The 27,210-nt window shown below is 36.3% G+C and overlaps 2 protein-coding genes across 11 annotated transcripts in view; both read left to right on the forward strand.

Moving 5' to 3' along the window:
* The first annotated feature begins 938 nt into the window (after window positions 1–938).
* Window positions 939–6,008, forward strand: LOC125248248. Its single transcript, XM_048159975.1, has 5 exons — window positions 939–1,157; window positions 1,915–2,076; window positions 2,769–2,841; window positions 2,960–3,521; window positions 5,978–6,008. The coding sequence occupies exons 1-5, from the start codon at window positions 939–941 to the stop codon at window positions 6,006–6,008; spliced, it is 1,047 nt and encodes a 348-aa protein (XP_048015932.1).
* The window catches only part of LOC125249746, an 81,630-nt gene continuing 58,883 nt past the window's right edge, over window positions 4,464–27,210 (forward strand). For 3 of the 10 annotated variants that reach the window (XM_048162109.1, XM_048162115.1, XM_048162119.1), the window contains exons 1-18: window positions 4,464–4,767; window positions 9,186–9,295; window positions 9,505–9,621; window positions 10,516–10,632; window positions 10,828–10,938; window positions 11,114–11,230; window positions 11,610–11,726; window positions 11,865–11,975; window positions 12,148–12,264; window positions 12,716–12,826; window positions 13,493–13,922; window positions 15,807–15,872; window positions 15,993–16,062; window positions 16,573–16,665; window positions 17,075–19,087; window positions 19,171–19,327; window positions 24,758–25,207; window positions 26,665–27,078. In XM_048162109.1, the coding sequence (XP_048018066.1) occupies window positions 9,243–9,295; window positions 9,505–9,621; window positions 10,516–10,632; window positions 10,828–10,938; window positions 11,114–11,230; window positions 11,610–11,726; window positions 11,865–11,975; window positions 12,148–12,264; window positions 12,716–12,826; window positions 13,493–13,922; window positions 15,807–15,872; window positions 15,993–16,062; window positions 16,573–16,665; window positions 17,075–19,087; window positions 19,171–19,327; window positions 24,758–25,207; window positions 26,665–27,078 (4,664 nt within the window). In that variant the 5' untranslated portion in view covers window positions 4,464–4,767; window positions 9,186–9,242. The remainder of the gene's footprint in view (window positions 4,768–9,185; window positions 9,296–9,504; window positions 9,622–10,515; window positions 10,633–10,827; window positions 10,939–11,113; window positions 11,231–11,609; window positions 11,727–11,864; window positions 11,976–12,147; window positions 12,265–12,715; window positions 12,827–13,492; window positions 13,923–15,806; window positions 15,873–15,992; window positions 16,063–16,572; window positions 16,666–17,074; window positions 19,088–19,170; window positions 19,328–24,757; window positions 25,208–26,664; window positions 27,079–27,210) is intronic. The other 7 variants (XM_048162117.1, XM_048162111.1, XM_048162110.1 and 4 more) reach the window with 7 other exon arrangements.

The raw sequence follows: 27,210 nt of genomic DNA on the forward strand, positions 1-27,210 counted from the left end.
TTGTAATAGAATAAGAATATTGATCTGATGTATAAGAAAAACAAGATATTTATATATTTATAAGCAGTATAATTGATTTAAATTTATATAATTCTTTTCCATTATTGTATAATGTCAGTCTGCTTGTGTATGAAGCCGATGACGCATGTGATTTTCGCTTCTCCCCACAAAATATCCTGTGTGTACCAGAGTGGGAGAAGCTGTCGCCCCGTTGCTCCACTGATTATTTCTCTTAATTACAGAAGTACAGTGCTGAATCTCAACAAGTGGTTGTGTGGTCCTTGTGTGAGTGTGAGAGTGACCGGTCCAGGCACGCTACATACGCAGCTGAAGTAAAATTGAAGTGAACTTCACAGGGGCGCTGAAAAGACATACACGCATTATACCTTTGTTAGCATACCACACCCCTTATATTATAAAGAGTCTTGACATGTTCTGTGTGTTTGCATGCATTTACATTACTACTTAACACATTTACTTAGGTACAGTACTACAGGTTATTAGAATAACATTACATTTTTCTGTGTTAGGGAGGCATAAACCACCAGCAACACTCTCAAAACCAGACCGGCCTGATAAATATAGGCCACTGCATCTCCACGGCTAGGTTGGTGTATGGACATGTACAGATGCCGACTCTACTGTAAGAATATACCTGTTTCTGATCAGTGTTGTTGTTTTTCACCAATTCCCTTCACTCCAGTGAGGGTTCCTTTGCCAGTATCTCCAGAGTTGCTTAAATTATCTACAAGCAAGACCACATCACCTTTGAGACCAGTGAAGGAAACTGTTCTGTCAGTGTAAGGACTTAATGTAACATTTTACTTAATTAAATTTAAAATAGATTTAACATGTTTAACAAATGTAATGCTATGTAATCTATGACTAATGTCACCCATGTCATCCTACAGCCTTCATCCCAGTGACCTCTGCACAGTATGCAGCCTCTACTCCTCCCTCAGGTCCTCCTGCAGCTGCTGGCCATTCTTTCTCAGGACTCTCTGCAGCCTCTACTGGGTACCCCTCAACTCAGTTGGAGGAGAAGCATGCTGTTCCACCACTGCCAAGCTATGGGTCTATGGCACTGCTCTCACCAGCAGAGAATCTGGATGAAAACAGGAATGGAAATCTTGGGACTGTGGCCAGGCTCTAGACCGGTGAGACATCCAATGAACATGATCTCCTTGTGGAGTTACCCACCTCAGCCTGAGCTTATTGATGCTGTCTATGAGCTGCCATCACCAAAATACTTTCAGCTTCATCCATTCTTCATATAAGCTGATGGGTCTGCCCCAACCCAGGAGTGATGGACTGAAGAATTTTCAATGCTCTTATCCTGTTTTATTGTACTTTTATTTTTCTTCTTATGATCAATAAAAAGGTGGTTTACAAATTCTGAGTTGAAAGTCATTTTCTTCACAGTACAAATATTTTCTCATGTAATTTAAATTATATTAAGTCAGGTACAGGTTTACTAAAACATAACTTTCTTTTGCAAATGAGCACATTAAAGCACATTAATTTCACCTACAGGAATAAAAAAGAAATATAAATGGGGCCCAGTTCTTACCCACTGTGGTCCCACAAAAACCCCATAGAGGGGCCATTTGCGGGTCCAGTGTTATCACCCTTCTGGGACCCATATGGGTTCTGGATGTGGCCCACATTGGCCCCATTTATTACAACCCATATGTGACCCATGTGGGCCCCTGTAATGAACACACAAATGGGCCCCACTTAGAGCCCACTATGGACCCATCATGTGCCCCTATGGGCTAACACACATGGGGCCTGTGTGGAGTCGATGGACAAAATTCTATGGGCCCCACTTAGGTTGCCCATGCAGGGCCCAAGTGACAGCCCATCAAAAACCCACATGGGGGCCCACATGGACATGTTGGCTGGGATGTGGAGCCTGGTTGTCGTCCTGTCCCTCTGGACTGGGACAAGCACAAGTCCCAGAAGGTACCTGTTGCAGGAGAGGGAGAGCATCAGTCCTCAGAGCCGTCTGCTCTCAGTGAGAGATTCCCACCTGATGACCCACCTGAGGAGGTGAGGGAGGAACACTTTGCTCAGGTAAACTTGACTTGTTGTACTTACAAATATGCTCACTCACTAAAAAACACAAAATATACACTACTGGTCAAAAGTTTTTGGATGGATTTTTTATAAAGAAGTCTCTTCTGCTCACCAAGGCTTCATATATTTGATCCAAAATACAGCAAAAACAGTAATATTGTGAAATATTTTTACAGTTTAAAATAACTGTTTTCTATTTGAATATATTTTGAACGGCATTTTATTTCTGTGTTGTCAAAGCTGAATTTTCAGCCTCATTACTCCAGTCTTCAGTGTCACATGATTCTTCTGAAATCATTCAATTCATAATTTTCTATTCATCAAATAATCCTGTAAAAAATTGTACACAACTTTTTTCAACATTGATAATATTAATAAATATTTCTTGAGCAGCAAATCAGCATATTAGAATGATTTCTGAAGGATCATGTGACACTGAAGACTGGAGTAATGATGCTGAAAATTCAGCTTTGCCATCACAGAAATAAATTGCATTTTAAAATATATTAAAATAGAAAACAGTTATTTTAAATTGTAAAAATATTTCACAATATTTCAGTTTTTTTCTGTATTTTTGAAGCCTTGGTGAGCAGAAGAGACTTCTTTTAAAAACATTTAAAAAACTTTTGACTGGTAGTGTAACTATGTAATCACTGATTGTAACCCAAATGAATTACCCTATGCTCCAGGATGACATCTTTGGTGTGGCTTCTCTTGGCTCACAAACAATGATCCAGCCTGCACAGCCCACCAAAGTAAAAGGTAATTCAGCTCACATCTATATCCCTTAATTATTCCTTATTTAAATGAATACTACAGATATTTCAGATATAAAAGTGAAAATGATTTATTCTTTTCTGTCCTTTTTCCTCTCCTTTAGATGAGATGGCACCACCACTGCCCTTCGTTCCCTCTCCACGAGCTGCTCGCACAGGTCCCATCAAGACAGGTGGTCTACTTTTTGTCCTGGACCATTTTCGGTGGACACAGCCCATGAGGGATTCCATTGATGGCCTTCTGGCAAAGTACCATGGGCAGAAAGACCTTTTCAGCCAGGTGGATGCAGAGTATGCTGCCCTTGTGCAGGCTGCCTCCAAGGATCCCAATAGCCTCTTACACCCCACCACAAAACAGCATATCTCACGTTATGTGAAACACCTGGCCAAGATGACGAACACAAGTTCATCCCTGAACACCAGTTCAGAGAAACTCCTGGAGACCCAGCAGCTGTGGCATCACCTCACAGAAGGCAGTGAAACTGTAAGTGTTCCAGTGGTAAACCTCCCACCTGCCCCAGTGAACCCACCCAGAAATAAGCCTCAGGAGTCCCCGCTAACTAAGCGTGAGATCGAGCAAATGGTGAAAGAGATTGTGGAGAAGCAGCAGCAACAGCAGCCTGTTACAAAGAGGACACGGAACTGTCTTGCTTGTGTTCAGCCAAAGTCACATTACCTTGGTGATGGCTCCTCCATTCATTTATTTTTTTATCAGTCTGAGAACGTGAAGGCCGATACTTCTAATATTTTAATGAACAAACGTAAATAAATGAAAGAATTTAAAATTATAGATTGAACAACAACAACAACAACAATAATAATAATGATAAAATCTAAAGTTTTGGAGAATACAGAAAAAAACACATATTTTGAATAGATAATCATCAAGTGTTCCAAAATAGAGGCAAATAATGTGTAAAAGTATACATACGCCTTTGGGTATAAAGGTGGCAATTTTTAAGCATGACTGTTTGGATTTATATGAAATGGTAACACTTTACAATAAGAGTCAATTTGTAACATTAAATAAGGTTAATACAAGACATCAACATTTATATTTTAACATTTTAAAGTTGTCTCTTATAGTTATAATGCACTATGAATTAACATGAATGATCAATGTATAAGTGATATATTAGTATTCTTTATATTTAAAAACTTACAATAAACTTTTTTTTAATTTAAAGAAAACAAAATGTAAGAGAGCTAAAACTGAACACAATCTTCCTGCTCAAATTGTGTATAGAACAATTTGATAATATTTTTTCACTTTTATATTTTACATTTACTTTACCTTCAGTACTTAAGTATGTTTAATATATATATATATATATATATATATATATATATATATATATATATATATATATAAATACATTTCTTACTTAAGCACAAACAATATCACATAGGCTACTTTAAAACTTTTACTCAAGTAATATTCTAAACAGTGACTGGTAAGATTATTATACTTTTACTCAAGTATGGCTTTCAAGTACTTTATACACCACTGATCAAATATAATGCACATCAGCATCGACCTGGCGTTTATGAAGCTGATTTAGCCTAATTGCGCCGCCCAGTGGTTACTATGTTCATTACCGTCTTTCTTCTTTTAGACAAAACGAAAGTAAAACGTGCCACACCACAGACTGCTTAGGCGTGTTCCCTTGACGGACTTTCAAATTTCACTTTTTTTTTTTACCCTGTCGTGTATTTTTTGTCTGCTCGGGTACTTTACTTGTCCAATAGCATCAGCTTACAAAGGATTGGTTTTCGATATATTCGACATTTTTCGCCGCAGCAGCTAGCAGCCTAGGCTGTGTTAAGGAGTCAACAAACAATGATTTCCATTGCGGAATAAACGTTACTCGTAGAATTCAGAAAAGCCAACGGAGCAAAAGAGATTTAGCTGGTAAGTGTGTTTTACTCTTATTTTTTTTTTTATTCATTTTTAACTTGTGGCAAATTATAGCCAACTAGTTATGAAAAAAGTGTGGTTATTGTTAGGTCTCAATTGGAGTTTTCAGATATCAATATGTTTTCAGATAACAATATTTGTGTGAATAAAATTTGATTTTTTAATCTTTTCTTTCAACTGTGCCTAATCAAAAAGTGTTTACAGCCTACAGTAGGCCTACTTGTTTCATGAAGTCATTAGTTGCGTCCCAAATGACGCATTATACACTGTGCACTTATACACTGTGTAGGTTATGCAGTATCTACTCATCCATGTAGTGCGTGAATTGCATAAGGTTATTTTGTCATTTAACAACGGAGTCAGATAGCCTACCCCCTCTCCCTCCGCAGAACCTTTGTTTGAGTTTGTTTTACACATATCCTCTCTCATTAGTTTCTTGTTTGTATCTCATGTATTAAAATAACTGTTTGTCATTGTGTGCTGTGTACGACAATCCATTATTATGTGGCACCCACTAGGGTCCACAAAAAGAAGAGAAGGAAACAAATCTGTCACATAAGACAACAAATAGTAGAAAAATACATAATTCTTTATTAAGCAGGTCCATAAAATTGTTCAGGACATCACCCCTGGGCAAAATCAAATAACAGGGGTAGCAATTTCTCAGATTGACCAACCGGAAGAAAAAAATAAATAAAAGCAACTGAGCTACCCATACAGGGGACACTTCACTGCATACTGCACAAATACCTGCGATCTATAATGAGGCTAGTAACTAAATGAACACAAAAAACAACAACAACAAAAAAACAGCATCTATAGTGACGCTACACCAAAATACACCCCTTTTAAAACACGAGAGTATGAATTCCCACCCATACACAAAGAAAACTTAATTGGGACAGATGCAGTCATAAAATAATGAAAAAATACACACTTGCTTTACCAGCAAGGAGAAAAATGCAATACATGCTTACCTTCCCTTGAAATAGAAGTACACATCGGGACACCCGGTCCCACACAACTACTAGCCAAATGGCCTGATGCTATAAGGACCTTTCCATCTCATCTGTCCTTTAAATTGATCCGCCCTATCAGTGATCTATTCTGGGATTGGGAGTTGCTTTACAATCCCCCTCTCCTCCTTCTGCTTAACTCGCTACAATTACATAAGAATAATCTCACTTTTTTCTGTGTATCAAAGGGTGAAACTAGATGAAGTTCCCCAGCACTAATACCTGTCTCTAACAAGCAATCAGTTGATCGAGTGACTATAGTTATATAGAAGAGAAGTATGACAATTTAGATGGATATGTAGTGTGCTATTTGTATAATAAAAATAATAATTTATAGAATCATCTTGCATAGTTTGCTTGTCTCTTATGGATTTTGCAACATCTATCTTTTTCCATTCTTCAAGAAGGACCTCTTTTAGAGACTGGATGCTGGATGGAGAGTGATGCTCAACTTGTCTCTTCAGAATTCCCCATAGTTGTTCAATTGGGTTCAGATCAGGAGCCACTGAATCACTTTCACCCTGTTCTTCTTCAGAAATCCAACAGTGGCCTTAGATGTGTGTTTAGGATCATTGTCATGTTGGAAAAGTGCACGACGACCAACGGCACAGAGTGATGGTAGCATCTTCTCTTTCAGTATAGAGCAGTACATCTGTGAATTCATGATGCCATCAATGAAATGCAGCTCCAGACACCAGCAGCACTCATGCAGCCCCACATAAGGACACTGCCACCACCATGTTTCGCTGTAGGCACCATGCATTTTTCTTTGTATTCCTCACCTTTGTGATGCCATACAGTTTTGAAGCCATCAGTTCCAAAAACATTTATCTTGGTCTCATCACTCCAGAGTATAGAGTCCCAGTAGTCTTCATCTTTGTCAGCATGGGCCCTGGCAAACTCTAGGCTGGCTTTTTTTGTGCCTGGGCTTTAGGAGAGGCTTCTTTTGTGGACGGCACCCATGCATGCCATTCCTCTGCAGTGTACGCCGTATTGTGTCATGGAAAATAGTCACCCCAGTTTGGCTTTCTACTTCTTTAGATTTTCTTCAACCCTTCTCTTCAGAAGACATCCTGTCCTCTCATCCTGTCAAGATGGTAACTTCTGTGGACGACCTGGATGTCTCTGTGAGATGGTTGCAGTTCCATCTTTTTTAAATTTGTGTACCACTTTTGCTACAGTATTCTGACTGATAAGTAAAGCTTTGCTGATCTTCTTGTAGCCTTCATCTTTTTGGTGTAAAGAAATTATTTTCTTTCTCAGGTCTTGTGACATTTCTCTTCCATGTAGTGCCATTGCTGACAGCATGAAATGGGAAAGGGTTTTAACACCCTTTTATAGTCAACTGTCTGCTGGACACCTGTGTAATGAATAATTAGACTCACCTGTGGATGAATTCTTGTTAAATCATTCTGTAGTCTAAAATTTAGCTTTGCTCCAGAGACTTTCAGTTTCAGACTTCTCATTTTTGCATCACCCTAAAGGCCTGTTCACACCGGGACGAATATCGCGCGCGATTTTCGCCGACGTTTAACGCCTCGTGACTAAACAACGGGCGCCAATGTGAGTGTGCACACCGACGCGAAAAACGCGAGGCGTAAAAGCGTCATTTTTTAAAAAACGCCTCGGGTTCGTTTTTTTGGTTTGACGCGCCGCGTTAAAAACTGGCCGACCAATGAGATTGGCGCTTTTGTTCACGTGCCTAGAGCTGCTGAAGTTACAGTAAAACCAGTGTTGCCAAGTCCGCTTATTATAAGCGACTTTGGGCTTGTTTTTCTGTAAAGTCGCTTACAAATATTGGTAGTCGCGGGTCGCGTTTTTTTGGGCTTGTTTCTAAAGTGTAGTTGCTTATTTTGGGCTTGATCCCAGCTCCATAATAAGTTGTCAAGCAGATATTTTCTATATGTTATTTAAATGTAGGAGTTTGTCTAGCCTGTTCTCTCCGTAAAAAAAGTCGCTTGTTTTGGGCTTGTTTTCAAAGGCCTGGTTGCTTATTTGTCTCGCAAGATCTGGCAACACTGAGTAAAACACGACTTGCTGGCGCTCAAGCACAAAACGGTCTTGCTGAGCACACAAGACGACGAAGAGAAAGTAAGTAGACGAGGAAGACCCCTACAAACTATCCCTGCGTCTCAAGCAGCTCCCTAGCTTCCTAGGTCGTGTGTCAGTATACCATGTAAATGAATGTGGCCGAATCCCTGATCAGTGCCCTGACTAGTGAAGTAGAGAGCTGATTGAGACGCACACTATGGATGCTCTGCCACAGATGTGTATTATTTCTGTATTTTTACTTTTTTTCCCTTCTACATTCAAGAAATATAGTTGAGAATGTCTGTTTCATAAATATGTTTTTTTACACTACCGTTCACTTGCACTATATATATATATATATATATATATGTATGCCATTTTATATATGCATTTTTTTTTTTAAAAATCTTCTTTAACTTTATTAATATCATATGTTTATTTGCACTACCGTTAAGCACAAGCGCCACATACTGTCAGGGAGTGAATTTGCACTTTCACTCGGCGCATCGCCGGTGAAAATCGCTTGGGTGTGAACACAAAAAACGTCTCGAAAAACGCTGACGATAAACGCGTGCGATATTCGTCCCGGTGTGTACGGGCCTTAATTTGAGTAAAACTGAAAATTTTGTTCTCTAAGTTCAGTTATTAACCTACTTTCATGTTATAAGGTAAAGAAATGTTATATAAAACTTAGTCTTGTCAACATTTTGAAAATTGTTTTTGTGTTCATTGAGATGTTGCTTTTCAAAGGGGGTGTACTCATTTACGCTGAACGCTGTAAAAGTGGCAATGTTTCGGTCAAAGACCTTCATCAGGCACACATATAAAGGCAACAGCTTAATAAGTAGGCTACTCAGAATCAAACATAGTTCCAATTGTTAGCAATCAAGGTCAATCATGTGAACAGCTATAGCATACCACAATTAAAACAAGACAACCAGATTGCAACTAACATTTAAATACAAATACTATATCCAGAATCATTCAAAAATCCCCAAAAAACCTTAAGACAACACCCAATCCATCCATTTTTATAATTTACAATTACTAGTCCTAGAAGCAATCAATACATAGCTATACAACACACATATTTTGGTATAAATAGGGCTGTTTTAACAACATTTACATTTCCGTTCAAAAAATTCAATTAGAAAAATGAGTTTTTGAATTTTGTCAAAAAAAAAAAAAAAAAAAAAAAAAATTTACATGGTGTAGCTTTAAAAACAAAGGCTAGCTTCTGAATATATGTTTTTAGTACATGTAGAAGATTTCTAGAACTTTCAATTCCAATAATATTTATGTTTGCATTTAATGGACTTAACATATTATTTCAACTTTTACAACACTTGTCTCCATGTACCAAAGGGCAAGACCAAATGAAGCACCATCTCCAGCTCTATCAGTCCTGTCTGTGATCAGTCAATGGATAGACCCACTGCATTCAACAATGCAGCACAAAGTCACATTGGAGAGAAGTATGAAAATTGACATTGTCAGGAGGAAGTTGAAGATATCATCCTTACTGTATAATAAAGAAAACAATTTATTAGCTACGAAACAGCTTGTTTGGAATTGCATATCTCTTGTGAATTGTTAAACTGGTTTTGTTTCTACTTTTGCTTTCTAGGCTGTTAGCATCTGTAATGATTAATAATAATATCGCATTGTTCTCCATGTACCAAAGGGCAAGACCAGATGAAGCACCATCTCCATCACTCTCACTCCTGTCTGCAAAGAGTGATCAGTCAATGGATAGACCCATTGTGTTCAACAGTGGAGCACAACATTACATGGGAGAGAAGTATGAGAATTTACATTGTCAGGAAGTTGAAGATATTGGGCCTCATTTATCAATCCAACGTAGAAACGAGCACAGATCCAAGCGCAGAAATCATCTTACAAGAGGGTTCACGAGTGATTCATGAAACATTCATATGCTGCCAATCCCATCGTATGACTGATCATATGTTGATAAATGTGGCTGCTGAAAACAAGCGTCATTTAAATATCACGCCCCAAATTTTAGAAGCCTTGCCCTATAGTTTATTTTGTGAAAAATAAGAAGCTCTAAAATTATATATTAACTTATAAATTTAAAACACAAATTAGGCTATAGTGGCATTCATTATAAACAATATACAATCATGGTGAAATTAATTTATTTATATCAAAATTGAAACGGCATTGGGCTCACATACCTCTCTTATTCGGCAAGAATCCACACGTATTTACAATGTAACATTTAACTGATAAACTTTTGTTCATTATGTAATCAAGGTGTTGTACTTCACTCGTGTTCCAATATCCACATAAAATATCATCCTTAACATTTGCAAAAACATGTTTGGTTGGGCGCTGACCGGCAAAGATTGTACTTCACACTAACTCTAAATCTTAAGTACATGAGCTGAGACCTGATGTGAGATTTGATCACAGCCATCACTCATGTCCATATTGATAAATGCCAAGTTTTGTGTGGAAACGGCCGTATGTCCAGTTTTGTGTTGTACGTTTGTTTTATAAATGAGGGCCATTGTGCTTATTGTATAATACAGAAAACAATTGATTAGCTACAAAACTGCTTGTTTGAAATTACAAATCTCTTGTGAATTCTTAAACTGGTTTTGTTTCTCCTTCTGCTTTCTTGGCTTGTAATGATTAATAATAATCTCGCATTATTCTCCATGTACTAAAGGGCGAGACCAGATGAAGCACCATCTCCATCACTCTCACTCCTGTCCGCAAAGAGTGATCAGTCAATGGATAGACCCATTGTGTTCAACAGTGGAGCACAACATTACATGGGAGAGAAGTATGAAAATTGACATTGTCAGGAGGTTTAAGATATTGTGCTTATTGTGTAATAAAGAAAACAATTTATTAGTTTGTTTGGCATTGGGTATCTCTTGTGAATTTTTAAACTGGTTTTGTTTCTTCTTCTGCTTTTGAGGCTGTTAGAAAATATAATGATTAATAATAATACTGCATTGTTCTCCATGTAACAAAGGGTGAGACTAGATGAAGCACCATCTCCAGCACTCTCACACCTTTCTATGAAAAGTGATCAGTCAATGGATCGGCCAATTGTGTTCAGCAATGAAACACCTAGTTACATTGGGTGTGCAATGCATGATAATTTACTCTGTTTTAAATGGTGTGCTTGTGCTTGTTATTAAATAAAGAGAGAGAGAGAGAAAAAATCTATTTATTAGACATACAACTATCCTATTCTTGCTTATGTTGTATGTTTCTTTTACATTGTTGAACTTGGATTTTCTGTCTCCTCCTGACAGTCCAAGACCAGCTGAGGCACCATCTCCTGCAACTTCATACTTCTCTTTAAAAAGCAACCAATCAATGGATCGACTGATTACATTCAAAGACAGAAGTCAGCCTTACAGCGTTAAACGGTATGAGAAGTTGCATTCTTTGATCAGCTTGTATTGTGGTTACAATGCCATAACTTCAGTAGTCTGCCCCATTACCCGTAAAATTTCATGATTCTCTACTAATTTCGATTTTGAAAAAATAGTGTAACACATGCCTTTTAACTATTTAACTGTTTTATTTAACTCTTTGAAAATAAAGAGCATTCCTTCTATAATCACTGAAGCTGTTAATTCACAGAGTTGTACTGTCATTACTGAAGAAAGACCAGCATCATTACACTTTTACATTTTCAGTATCGACTTTGTACTGAAGTACCGGTACTTATGACAACACTGTGAGCTTGTGTGTGCATTAGAGATCCTATTAACAAATCAAACAACTATACTTTAACTCTCACAGTCTGAGACTAGATGAGGCTCCATCTCCATCACTCTCACTCCTGTCTGTTAAGAGTGATCAGTCAATGGATAGACCCATTGTGTTCAACAGTGGAGCGCAAACTTACATGAAGGAGAAGTATGAGAACTTACTCTGTCAGTCCAGGCCTGAAATATATTTTAGTCATGTTTTTTCTAAAAGATTCAGCTGTGGTCATTTTATGTGTTTTGTATGTCATTGTGATAATTGTTTATAATCTTATTTATACTCTCACAGTCTGAGATCAGATGAAGCACCATCTCCAGCACTCTCACACCTTTCTATGAAAAGTGATCAGTCAATGGATTGGCCAATTGTGTTCAGCAATGAAACACCTAGTTACATTGGGTATGCAATGAATGATAATTTAGTCTGTTGTAAATGGTGTGCTTGTGCTTGTAATTAAATAAAGAGAGAGAGAAAAAAATCTATTTATTAGACATACAACTATCCTTTTCTTGCTTATGTTGTATGTCTCTTTTACATTGTTAAACTTAAATTTTCTGTCTCCTCCTGACAGTCCAAGACCAGCTGAGGCACCATCTCCTGCAACTTCATACTTCTCTTTAAAAAGCAACCAATCAATGGATCGGCCGATTACATTTAAAGACAGAAGTCAGCCTTACAGCGTTAAACGGTATGAGAATTTGCATTCTTTGATCAGCTTGTATTATGGTTACAATGCCAAAACTTCAGTAGTCGGTCCCAATACCTGTAAAATTTCATGATTCTCTACCAATTTTGATTTTGAAAAAATAGTGTAACACATGACCTTTAACTATTTAACTGTTTTATTTAACTCTTTGAAAATAAAGAGCATCCCTTTTATAATCACTGAAGCTGTTAATTCACAGAGTTGTACTATCAGTATTGAAGAAAGACCGGCATCATTACGCTTTTACATTTTCAGTATCAACTTCCTACTGAAGTACCAGTACTTATGACAACACTGTGAGCTTGTGTGTGCATTAGAGGTCCTATTAACTATTCTAAACTATTAATTATTCTAAAAGATTCAGCTGTGGTCATTTTATGTGTTTTGTATGTCATTGTAATAGTTGTTTATAATCTTATTTATACTCTCACAGTCTGAGACCAGATGAAGCACCATCTCCAGCGCTCTCACACCTTTCTATGAAAAGTGATCAGTCAATGGATCGGCCAATTGTGCTCAGCAATGAAACACCTAGTTACATTGGGTATGCAATGTATGATAATTTAGTCTGTTGTAAATGGTGTGCTTGTTGCATATTAAAGAAAGAGAGAGAAAAGATTCTGTTGAATATATTTTATAAGAATACAAATAGTAATTTGTCATGTTTTTTTTTATTAACACTTTACCAGATTTAGCACGTTCACTTTTATTTTTCCTCACAAAATTGTTTCACTAAATGATTGGATTTAATAAAATTACTGTGCACAATTATTTTTTTCTAGAAGTACTTCTGCTGCTGAATTATCCACTCACCTAGTTCATAATATATATTGTTATAGATTGATTATAAATTTTTATTAATTTGTTGTTTTTCTCTATAATGATGTAATGTGTATTTAGTGGATTGTGTTTAACACAGAAGTTTTATCATCAGTTTCACACAGAGATGTATAGATATTCTAATATCAATCATCGCTGGTATCAGATCAGTCTCGGTATCAGCCGATACTCAGAATTTAGAATATTGGAATTGGATCTGCATTAACAATGTTGTTCTAAAAGTGTCCCATTTTGTGATATCAAATTTTAGGCACTATATACTCTGAAAGTTTAGGTACAACAATCTCTTCTTGTTTTTACTTCTTTCTTAATACTGTGTTTACAATCATTGCATTACAGTTGAAAGTAATAACTAAAGATGTTCCCACAGCACACTTTCAGCCACTCTGCTGACAGAAGACCACTACAGATGCTCAGTTTGCACAGAGGTCTTTAAGGATCCAGTTTCCATCCCCTGTGGACACAATTACTGCAAACACTGCATTGAGATCTACTGGAGCAAACCAACTCAAGCTGGAGGTTACGCTTGTCCTCAATGCAGAAAGAGGTTCAGAGATCGTCCTGTGTTGAGTGTAAATGTTGCTTTGTCTAAAATGATCAAGGAACTCCAGAAGGCAGGATTTAGTTCTGCTCTTCCTGCTCACTGCTATGCTGGACCTGAAGATGTTCCCTGTGATATCTGTGCTGAGATGAAGCTTAAAGCTGTTAAATCCTGTTTGACCTGCACTGCATCTTACTGTGAGACCCACGTCAGACAACACTACACAGTACCAGCACTGCAGAGACACAACCTGGTGGAGGTGATTGTAAAATTACATACAAATTTATGGCAGAATAAATAGCTGCAGGAGCTGCATATTTAAATTATAAAAATAATTGTGATTAGTTACAGTTCCTTGATTAACTAATCGTGAAACAAGCTAATTACTGCATTCTGTTTCTGTTTCAATCTCCTTCATCAAAGGTTTCTATTAAAAAATATATATATATATTGTAACCAGTCACAGAAGTGGTTGTTGAGTGCATGAATGCAGTGACCAATAAGAGCATAATCTAACCACAGTCCATAAGACAAACAGTAATGACAAAGCATTCCTAATGACTGAGGTTCAAAAAGAAGCCACATGATATATGTCCACAGGCTCTGAGAAATCAAAATACATTTTGTTAAATGCAAGCTGGATGACTATGTTTGTCCAAGCGGTGTTTTGCAATCTTGCAAATGTTGGTATTGCAATTAGGGCTGCACGATTATGACAAAAATCATAATTGTCGATTATTCCCTTTAAATTGTAATTGCGATTATTAATTATGATTATCACAATTTACATTGAAATAGCTTTCAATGGCTTTATACCATTGTTTGAAGCAATAATATTTTTTTACTTGGTCTGCTTGATTTCAAATGGTACTTTGATTTTCAAGTAAACAGTAATAAAAAAAAAAGAACAAATTACTAACAATAGCACAAATAAATACAATAGAATAAAGATAGAAATTAAATAGCTTTCTTTTTTTCAGGTAGGTCTAACAGGAGTGATCAGGTAAGAAACTGAATAAAGAAACAAAGTAATCACATGTAAAATAAAATTGGATAATCTACATTGTAAAAATTAATCAATTAAAGTTACAGAAGCTAATCAGTCAAGAGCAGTAAGTGATTTTTTCTTTGTCGTTTGTTGTTTGATGAACATTAACAACATAGAGAGCGGCATGTTTATTCGGCTACTGTCCCTTTAAGATTTGACAGACATTCTTCCTGAACTGTTTTACGTTAATACCTATGGTTAATACTCACCATGATGGGCATTGTGACATTGTTTCTGAGTGTATTTGACCATTTATTATCCGCGAAAAAGAGCTTATTTTTGCGCTTGTATGTCAAAGGCGGCTTTATTATGTGTCTTCGCTTCGTGTGAGCGCCAAATCTGCGGGAATTAATATAATTATGCGCAATCCCGCGCCGAAATTTAGACCCGGTCACACCAACACTATTAAACCGGAGAGCATGAGACGATTGAATGAGAAGAGGCGCGTGCGTCACAACTCGCTGTCAGAGAGGAGAGCAAGAACGCGCAGCTGGTATCGGTGTATCGATACTCCAGAAAGGAGTATTGGTATCCTTCCTGATATTTCAGTATAGATACATATAGAAATGTAGATATTTTTGACAACACTAGGCTGTGTACACGGCTTTTTAAAAATGGCGGGTCCTGGTGTTTCGCTTTTTTCCCCTGGTGTTTCGTGTGCGCTCGACATATCAGCGTACACCTACGTCACTGGTAGCTCCTTTTACACTCTGAAGTAGTCGTGATTCGCCTCTCACAACGTGACATGCTCTACACACTCCTCTTAAACATGCAGAATAATCTAGTGGATATTTTTCCTTGTAATCGCGCCTTTGAACGATTACGAAATCGTGGCATCCGTAATCGTAATCGCGATTAGAAATTCGATTAATTGTGCAGCCCTAATTGCAATCAGATATTTATTGTGCAGTGCAGACAACTTCATTGATTATAACATTGAGAGTGGTTAAATACTTTTATTTTACAGGTGACCTTGTAGTTATATTGACTTATGCATACAAATTTTAAATTAATGTGTATTTTAGTTTTATTATAACTTGATTTGTTAAGCATGTTTTGTAAATTAGCTTAAACTACCGATGCTATTTTGTTTAGGCTATTATGTTATTACCTGACAGTCAGGACATCAAGGAGATCAAAGAGCTTCAAGTCATTGAAGAGGTAAATAAAGAAATGAGAAAGTGGAGTACAATATTTCCTGATATATGCAGCACAAATACAAACATATTACTATAGTTTTTTTCTGACAATATTCAAATAACTTTTTTTTTTTTTGCTTAGATTTCAAGGGATGAAAAAGCTGAAAATTTTCATCCAACTAAGTGCTTCTACAGTGGGTTTTACTGTAATGGTATGACTGGTAATCCTCTTACAAGCTTATTTACAGCAGGTCTTAGAAATATTATTTTAGCAGTAACTTGATTTAGATACCTTGACATTTGACATCCTTTCAAATGATAAATAGAAATAGCTTATATTTGTAAGTAATAAAAGCATTTTCTAATTAGTAAATGTAGCTGAATAGTATAATTTAAAATTAAATGTGTTAACAAATATCACAATCTTGGCTCGACTTCATGACTCAGATTAATCATTTTTTACAGCAAATATTATGATTTGCTTCTTATGTGTCTGTTATTTTTTGGATATTATTATGAGTTTAAGCATATAGCTTGTAAAATATATCTGGGAAAGAGGGTGCATTGTTTACTATCCTATTTTGTAATCCAATAAAAGAGTTGTACTTTAATATTTATATATCATGGTTCAAAATATGTTTAATAATTTTTTTAAGGGCTTTTCTAAAATAGCTGTCAAATAAATGTAATACTGTGTACATTTCCCCCAAAATTACTCACAGATTTGCCTATGGATGTAACTGAGATTGCGGTGATTGGACGTCCTTTGGATCTTGGAATGTTGTATGACTGTCGCAATGATTCATTTACTTCAGGTTGGTCTAACCTTCTCATTTACTCTTCTCATTTTCTCTATTATCTGTTATTAATAGTGTAAGTATACTATTTTACAACAGAGATGTAGTTTTAAAAGCTCAAATGTAGTAGGTACATGTTCATGTTATTTTCCCTTTTCCATATTAAAATTTACAGTGCTACTTGAGTGGGGAAATGCTAATTTTGTTCTCTTGTAAAAGCTGCAGCTAATACTAATGTGTACTATTTAAATTTGCTGATTAAAAGTGCTGTGTTCTTTGACTTTATTTATTTTTTTAACATTAAGCTATTCCATACTGCCTCCTCTTAGGTTGCTGTGATGTGAATTGTTATTTTATGTGTAGATGGACGGAAACCATTTGTAAATAAGTAAAATTGAAGTAGAATGTGATGTGAATGTGTTTGCAGACGGTAATCTTTGGGATAAACACACTGTAACAAGTAACAGAATATCTTGGCCCCAACTGAAAACACATCTAAAGGTTCTGGAAGATGACTCCCTTCAGGAGAGAGGCAAAGCATTTGAAATGTCACCTATGTTACGAGTAAGTGCTCTGTGTGGTCTTATGGAGCTAAATGGAGCTGCAGCTTTTCTGAATCACCCAGTTCAGTCTCAACATCAGGACAGATTTACACTACACTATAAAACCACCACCAGACTGGACATGATCAGCCAAAGACTGTTACAGGAAGGAGCTCCTACCTCAGCCATTAATGCAACCACAGCTACACATGTGATCATCGCCGTGTTCTATGGAGCTCAAGCATTCTTTGTTTTTGATAATGAGAGAATCAGCACAGAGAGAAATACAGAAATGGAAAATGTTATCAAGAAGCTTACCACCACTCTCAGTGCAAGAGATGTGTTCTCAAGTCTTAATGAAACTGAAAAGGCAAACAGCATTTTATATGACTGCAGTCTGTACATTGATGTGGGCGATTGGAAGAGTCCAGTGACTTTTGATAAGGCGGTGGAGATCTACGATTCCCTGCCAACACTGCTTGGATCTAAAGGAGAGAGAGCAGTTCCTCTGAAGGTCTGGCTGTATCCTCTGAAGAAGCTGGACAAGAGCTCTGTGAGTGCTGCTCTGAGTGGAGTCAGTGAAAACTTGATGCACCAAGCTGAGAACATTCTGGAACATCTGAGGAAACAGATCAGGGTGTGTCAGGACATGATAACAGACTATGATAATCTGACTGTGATTACTAGGTTTCCTGCTTTGGAGGAAAAACTTCAGAACTTTTCAGAATTTCTACAAGAGTACATGACAGAGTTTCAGAGAAAAGCTGCTGAGATTATTGAATCCATAAATGTCAAGGAAGGTGACAGACAGAAGAGTTTTCAAGAACTTATCAGTTATTGTAATCAGTCTCCATTCAATCCAGATCACACACATCATTGGCTTGAGAAGAAAAAAACTGATCTGGCGGTTTTAAATGAGTGCAGAGCAGTGAACATGACTATTGTGAAATCACAGGAGGAGCTTCAGCGTGTCATTAATGATCCTCAGATGAACAATGTATTCTGCTTCACTATTTCATCAATGGAGGCTGAAGATTATTTTCTCATAGATCTGAAGCAGCACGTTAAATTAATGAAAAAGTGGACATTGACCACATATGATAGTATAAAGCCAGAAGAGTCACTGCAGTCATTAAAGCCTGTTTGTGTCAGTCAGAAAGTACTTTCTGACCTAAAAGTATTCTTTGCTGCCAAAGAGACAAATGAAGATCCAAAGCAAACGAAATTCATTGCTGCATTTCTTCTTGATGATAGTTTTCCAGAATACTCTGTGCAATTTTATCTTGATGGTAGGATTGTGAGCAGTAATGTAAAGCTAGGAACAAAACCAAATCTTGCCCAAATAGTTCAGATAAAGCACACCATTGTTTCTCTGAAACTGAATCAACCACAAACCAAAAACAAGAGATATGTGGTAGAGACCAGGGCTTTAAATGATGGTGGAATGAACAACAACACATGGAAACAGATAAGTGTTTCTAGCAACCCCCTCAAGGAAACCTGTATGATTTTAAATCATCAATATCAGTCCGGCCATCAATATCAGCTGAGGTATTCAGTTATTGAGCAGGACTGTATGAGCAACTTTAGCCAGATTATGAACTTTCAGACAGCTGTTGCAGCAACACCTGGTCAACCCTTTGTGAATAAACTGAACAAAAACACTATCAGAGTCACCTGGTTGAAAGCTGAAACTGATGAAGATTGTCCAGTGCTGCAGTATATGGTTGAGTATAAAGAAGCTGGACTGGAGGGCTGGTCATCAGTACTAACTCAAGGATCTCAGTGTGAATGTACTTTAACTGTACCTCACAGCACCTGCTATAGAGTCAGAGTCTCTGCTGTCTATGAGGACATCACCAGCAAACCTAGTGTGGAAACACCAGTACCAGTAGATGGTGAGATACATGTGAAAACATTTTAAATAAAAACACTTTTTTTAATTAATGATACTAATGCTTCATTCTTCATATAATTGCAGCCTGGAGAATAGACCTCTCAGAGAGAAAGAGCTCCATCCTCCTAGAAGTGCTGAAACTCCAAACAGAGAAGAAACCAGTAGAGCTGAGAGACTGGACAGATGAAGAGAGTGAAGTGAGGGGATTCCTCCAGTGTCTGCCCTACATCTCACAGCTCAGGTGAGAGTCTCAATGGAAAACACCTTCCTATGCTTGTTTTATTGTATATAATACTCGCAAATCACAATTAAATCATTGTGATAAAAACGGTGCCAACGTGACGTCATATCGCCCACCTCTTGGTTGCATGCTATTAAGTTTCTCCTACTTTATTGGATGTTGTGAGTACTGTTGCTTTAATAAAATGATATGAAAGTAAATTAATGACAAATGTCTATGAAACAAAAAAACACGTTGAATTAAAGATTTGAAAATAATGCATTACAATAATATTGCTTGCTTTTTAGTGCATTGTTTTTTCAGGGCTTGCAATTTTGGAGGCTAAAATTCAACATGGTTGTGTATTTAATATCTCAACTGAAGACATTTCAAACACAATTTCATTAATAAAATTCAACAATCCATATATACTTTCCAGGCTTCTTTTCCAAAGTATTTAGTGTGAATAAAAACCACCTATAATATTCAACAGGCATTTTATTTTGCATTACAAATTCGCTTCCACAAATTCTGTGGTTCAAATTTGGCAGAATAATCAAACATTGCACATCCGGGAACTGCAGGAATAGCAGTAGAGTACCAATGCATAATCTCCAACTGCTGTTGGTCACCTCACCAGCAGGTGGTGCAAGCGGGTGTTAACGAAGGCATTATTACAAACTGTTGTGCAACAAGATAATTAGGTGAACACTGGCTGGAGTACTTGTTCAAAATCTTTGGATAATTAACCAAAAAAATGCGGACTGCAGCTTTAATTCACAAAAACTGATTTGCAGAATTTGAACAAGTGGTAAGTAGTGCTGCACGATTAATCGTATCGCAATCGCGATGTCACCCTGTGCGATTATATGACTGCAAAATGTTGTGATTATATTAAATAAATAAGTGTGTGGACTTGAGAACACATACTTTCTGAGAACAGTTTGCCAAAGATGGACGCGCGCAGCAGCACTTGTCATTTATCACAACTATGCAGTGTTTTTAACAACGCAATGTTTATTTTAGGTTTCAGACATTTAAATATACATAAGTACTAGTAAAACAATACATTTAGAGTTTGTAAAGTACACACTGATGTCTATGGAAGCATCAACAACAATCAATTCAAATATAATTTGCCAACATGTTTTATTCATATCAGATACACATAGTGTAAGTAACTATAAAGGTTACTCTATTGTTCTACAGATCACCGGCCACTTACTTACTTGAATTTCTGGAGAAACTGATGAATTCACGTGCTGTAAATCCGACTGACAGACTCTCTGAACAGCTGCTCCCATCTTGCGTTATAGATCAACACATTTTTAAACAGCAAAACACACTCACTTACACATATTTGAGAATTGGAATATCAGATAGTCGAAGGTGCCATAGAATTGAAAATTGAATTTACCTTGGCATAGTTGAATAAAAAGAGTTCAGTACATGGAAATGACATACAGCGAGTCTCAAACACCATTGTCATTATTGAACACTTGCAGTCTTTATAATTCATAAACACAACTTCATTCTTTATAAATCTCTCCAACAGTATGTAATGTTAGCTTTAGCCCGTTAGCCAAAGCATAGCCTCAAACTCATTCAGAATCAATAAATACTATACTTACATAATGTTTATGCTGCATGACGAACACTTTGTAAAGATCCATTTTGAGGGTTATATTAGTTGTGTGAACTTTGTTAATGTAATGTATTATAGAGTCGCGAGCTTGGGGCGGGGAGCGCGAGCATTTAAAGGGAAAGCATTTGGCGCCTATTTAATGATGCCCCAAAATAGGCAGTTAAAAAAATGAATAATAAAAAAACTATGGGGTATTTTGAGCTGAAACTTCACAGACACATTCAGGGGACACCTTAGACTTATATTACATCTTGTGAAAAAGCATTGTATGGCACCTTTGATGATATGGTAAGTAAGTTTGTGAATATTTTGAATAAAAAAGGAGAAATTAAATAAAAGCGTTACATCTGTCAAGCATGACGCGTCGCTGTGGAAACAGGAAGGGGAAACATTCTAAAATAATGGTTGCATAAAAAAAAATTATCTAGAATAATATTTAGTTCATAATTTATATATAATAAATAATAATGCAAAGTGAAAATATAATTGCACTTTTATTTTTTCTATTTGAATGTTTTTAATGCTGTTATTTGATATTATGTTTTTAAAATGTGATAATATAATAAAATAATACTTAATAAAATAAATGTTAATATATTTTAAAACTCTAAAAAAAAAAAAGTGCTATATAGCACTAAAAGTGGTTCTTGGCTCGTAATCATAGGGGAGCCACTTATGTAGCACCATATCTTTAAAGGTGCTCTAAAGCACCTTTGTCAAATAGTGTAGAACCCATAAGAGGTGCCATATCGCATTTTATTTGTTCAACAAAAATGGTGCTAAACAGCACCAACAGTGGTTCTTTGGATGGTAAAGAAACTTTTAAGGGGCTTAACAGGTTCTTTGTACTAACCACCCCAAAGAACCACTGAAGAACCGATGAAGAACCATACAGGGACTTAAGAGGTTCTGTATATGGTAGTGGTGCTATATAGCACCTTAACCTCCCCAAAGAACCATTGAAGAACCATACAGGGGCTTAACACGTTCTGTATATGGTAGCGGTGCAATATAGCACCTCAGTCATCTCAAAGAACCAGCGAAGAACCACTGAAGTACCAGGATTTGGTGCTATACAGCACTAAAAAGTGGTTCCCCTATTATTACGAGCCAAAGAACCACTTTTAGTACTGTATAGAGCCTTTTTTTTTTTTTTAGAGTGAACAGTTAAACTTATAGCCTAGTTTATTATCATTTTGTTGGGGCGATTGGGGACAGGTGGGGCTCCTAACCCTTCCATACCTCCAAAGTGGGTAATGGCAGAAAAAGTTTGAGAAAAACTGGCCTAGACATAAAGAAATCACGGACTCCATAACGCACTGCTAAATTTTTAAAGTATCTTATTTGTGTGAAAATGTGTATGTTTTTATTTATTGTTTTATTTAATTTAGCTATACTTTTGAGAAAATAAGTTTACATTAATGCAAATATTATTTCATTTTGTAAAAATAATTTATTTTGAAAACATTTCTAGTTTTACCAAAATGCATTTTAACATTATCACTAATCTCTGTGTGCATTTTACTTAAAAACCCATCAAGTTGGCTCATGATACCATTTATTATAATCGCAATCGCATATCGCAATATTGACCTCAATAACCGCAATATATGAAAATTTTCCCAAATCGTGCAGCCTTACTTGTAAGAATATGTTATGATTATCAGGGCCATTTTATATGAGGAAAAGCTGATCAAGACAAAAAAGCTGTGTTTACATTCAGTTCAGTGTCTTCACGATTACTCTTTTAACTTGTGTAAGCTTTCTCTACCGACTAAAACTTTCATGTTTCCTCTCTTAGAAAACTGTTATAAAGAAAACACTTAATGTGCAATTTAGCAACAAACCGCCAAAACAATAGATGCCTGCCATGACATAATATTGTCATGAATAAACAAGTTAATTTAAGTCTTTTAAATGCCTAAATCACCACCCTTACAAACATTTAACGTTGATGTACTGTAGTAACACTGTTAACCATGTTTAGCATAAATGTGGTATGTTCATGTTGAATACTGTTTTTAATATAGTCATGTATATTGTATGTAATTTATTAGTGCAGTAAGGGTATATTTATACATTTTTATTATAAAACTTTGGCAGTTGGTCTGTTTAGGGGTTACCAACTCAGTTGCCCTCTCAGAAAATTTTAACTTAACCTTATGTTAACTTTTTATAGATGTTACTGTTGTCATTTCATTTTAATTTAATTTAATGTATCAATTCATAGTTTATGGTTTATAGGCCCTCTGGAAAACATTCTGGACAACCACCCACCCCCTTGGCCCACTTCATATTTTCAGTTTGATAATCCGGCCCTCAAATGAAGCTAATTGAATAGCCCTGGTGTATATTAAGTTTGGTCTTAATAATTTAAGCTATGCTAAGCGCCAAATATTATAGGTGGTGTTTTTAAACACTGAATATTTTAGAAATTAAGTCTGGAATGTGAATATGGATTATTGAATCTTTAATAATAAAATTGTGTGAATGTTTTCAATTGTAATATATTTACAGCCTAAACATGACCCCAAAGTCCCCCCAAAATGCAAGCCCTGTTAATGCAATGCATTTTTAATTGGTGCAATTCAACATGCTTTGTAGATTTTAAGACATTTGTAAATAATTTACTTCCATAAAATCAACTGGTAACAAGTTCAGAAAAGAAACTGTAATTAAATTTCTATAAACATGGTGGCTGCTTCTAAATAAGAAAGAAAATGGATATTTCCCTAACATCTTGTTAGCTGCATTTTACATGGGTCAAAATGACAAGAACAACATTTTTGAGTGTTTGCTAATAAAATTTTTTGAAAGGGCAAGTAAAAAATGGCGACATGCAAGTAAGCGAGTAAATACAGGAGAATTATGGCAAAGTCATTTCAAAGTGCCACGGTTCCTGCTGTCAACAGGTGGCGCTTTAACTGTAACTGAATATTGCCATGTAGATGTCTTCAGGCCATGACTGTTATCAAACATGGGAAGTTTGGAGCAGATCAGACATTGTATGCTTGAGTTACAACAACTTCCTGTTACATGGTGTTAATCGCACACATTAGCACTCAGCCAAGTGTTGCATGAGTTAACATGTTTCTAGTATGTTTGGTACTTTGTGGCATATTGAAATGTGTTTCTGGGAGTGAATTACAGTGCCATTTCCTGTTGCAAGCAGGTGGCGCTATGAATAACTGAATATTGGCATATAGATGTCTTTAGGCCAGGACTTTTACCACACATGTGAAGTTTGGGGCAGATAGGACATAGTATGCCTGAGTTACAAAAGCTTCCTCTTTCATGGCGAAACATCAAACTTTGTCAGGCCGCCACAGATACGCCTTTCAGTGAAAACTCTAGATCTCCACAATTTAATGTCTCAAAGGGCTTTAGATTAGACTGACCATATATGATGTTGATCTGATTAAAGCTCTAGAAGGAGTTTGTTAAAGTACAATGTCTGGAAATGGCAAAAACTGAAACCCATATCAGACATAAATGTTCACCACTTCTGATGCGTGTGCAAAGTTTCATGTGTTTTCAAGCATGTTTAGCCCCTCAAAAATGTGTTAATTTTGGAGAAGAAGAAGAATTGACTGAGCAATTACAATAGGGTCCTCACCATCGGTGCTCATGCCCTAACAACTATAATATAAACCTTCATTGATTGAATAGTTGAATGGGAATTGTGAAAAATCACTCCATGAGTTTTCATGTGTTTTATGTTTAATGACTAAATGTGTTGGTTGAAAAGTGTCATATTATCCTACTCTAGACAATGTGAAGTAATGTTTATGTATATGAATTCACAGGTTTGATGACATTTTCTACAGGAAGAAAGAACCTGCTGTAAAGTTTCTGCTGAATCTCTTTGTTTCAGCATCAGAGTGTGATGCAAATAAAGGAAATAAAGAAAATTACACTGATCTGTTAATAGATGTGTGCAGCTACACATCTTTCCCCTGCAGTGACAACTGCACTAACCGTCACCCTGATAAGTGTGATTTCCTGCTGGATCTTTACTCACATATGAAGGACTATGAGACTCAAACAGGCAGGAGTGTCTTTCCAGCATTACAGCCAATTTATCATTCAGCTCCTGCAGTCTGGAGAATAAAGCTCTCAGAGAGAAAGAGCTCCATCCTCCTAGAAGTGCTGAAACTCCAAACAGAGAAGAAACCAGTAGAGCTGATAGACTGGACAGATGAAGAGAGTGAAGTGAGGGGATTCCTCCAGGGTCTGCCCTACATCTCACATCTGAGGTCTAAATACTTTATATTTACAATTAATTTTTATATTATCAAAATCACAGTCAATTAAGCCATTATGTGTAATGTAATGTCTTTGTAATGATGCAAATACAAGCTCTACAGTTGTAATGGTTTTACAGATGCAAATTTGTTTTGAATGTAAAGTAAGTTTACATTTAAATTTTAGACTAGTTTCATTTTTATCGTTGCTGTGTTAAGAGTACAAAGTCTTCTTTGTGGCAATTAGTGGCAACAATCAATCATACTATACTTGACAATTGAATCAATGTTCTTCAGAGCAGCTATTCTCACTGAAGAGAATCTGAACTACTATTGTTAGTCTGACTCTAATGTTGCTCTGCCAAATATTCTCAGAAGTACCAACCACTTCATTAATTCCCCAAAACTAATATGATAGACAATTATTAAACAGAGTAGAATAAAAAGCTTTTCTGAGAGTTTACTTTATTTATCAGCCACTTTAACACAATCTCATGGCAATTTGTATGTATTTTATGAGGTGGCTAATTCATACAAATTCGTTCAACCTCACTTGTACGAATGTGTAAGTTTTTTCAAAAAGCATCACCAGGGAGGACCACCTCTAAACCCACCCCAAAACCTACCCATAACTGAGATCTAGACAAATAGTACAAAAACGTGCAAGTGAGATTGTACGAATTAGCCACCTCGTAAAATACATATGAATTTCTGTGAGATTGTGTTGGCCACTCTGCCATCACCAATCACCAATTCAAACACCTGTACTTTCTCCAGACCGATGAATATCAGGTGCACACATGCACACTTTTTGGGAACAAATTATCTTACACTTGTTTATTAATGTCTGATTATTTTGAATGTCAGATTATTTTGACTGTCATTTTGTACTTTAAGTTACTCTATAATCCTATATATAGTGTATATATAATAGTGTTTGTGGTTGTAATTAAGCTGCAGTAAAAGTCCACATTGTGCCTGTTAACTAAAGCAAATGTATTTTGGAGTCATATTCTTACAAAGCAAATTTGTATCTGTAAACAATGATGATCATAAATTTCAGAATCGTAGTCTTACAACAACAAAAAAAAAAAAATCACTCTTTGCACAAGTGTTGCTGACAATTTGTAATTTAGGCTTTAATTGTCAAATATACTTTGTAAACGTACTTCATACAGTGCGAACTTCGAGCTGAACAAATGACATCAGAGGTGTTGATTTTATATATTTACTATATTTACTACTACACCTTGCATAATTTAAACTGTAAGAGATAATGTAAAAATAAAAATAATGAAAAACATGCTGATTCTGACCACAAGCATCAGAGGATGAAATACTCGTTCTCCTGCTGATCTCATATTGTATCAGATTATATTTGATAAGCAGTAGATCAGTGTCAGTTGATCATTTTTATATTAACACTTACTTTGTCATCTCTAACAGAATCTTGTTCACTCTTTCTTTAGATTTGTTGAACCACAGAATAATTCATCTGAATCATGGGAGGAAAGAAAGAAATTATTCATACTGGATTTGTGTCTTCAAGCTGCTCTCCACCAGAAAGAGACAATAGAAGAAACTGTAAAGAAACTGCTGTTATCTGTGAATTATGAGAGATGTGATTTCCTGCTGGATCTGTGTTCACATGTGAAGGACTATGAGACTCAAACAGACAGGAGTGTCCTTCCAGCATTACAGTCAGTTTATCAGTCAGCTCCTGCAGTCTGGACCATAAAGCTCTCAGAGAGAAAGAGCTCCATCCTCCTAGAAGTGCTGAAACTCCAAACAGAGAAGAAACCAGTAGAGCTGAGAGACTGGACAGATGAAGAGAGTGAAGTGAGGGGATTCCTCCAGTGTCTGCCCTACATCTCACAGCTCAGGTGAGAGTTCAGATGTTGTTGTTTTGTTTTGTTTTTTCAATCCAGCACATATCAATTTTCAAGTTCAACTTATTACCATCATTCTGTTATAGCACATTATTCTTGTAATATATAGCACATTATTCATGCTGG

The sequence above is a fragment of the Megalobrama amblycephala genome, linkage group LG16 (assembly GCF_018812025.1).
Source record: "Megalobrama amblycephala isolate DHTTF-2021 linkage group LG16, ASM1881202v1, whole genome shotgun sequence".
Taxonomy (NCBI): domain Eukaryota; kingdom Metazoa; phylum Chordata; class Actinopteri; order Cypriniformes; family Xenocyprididae; genus Megalobrama; species Megalobrama amblycephala.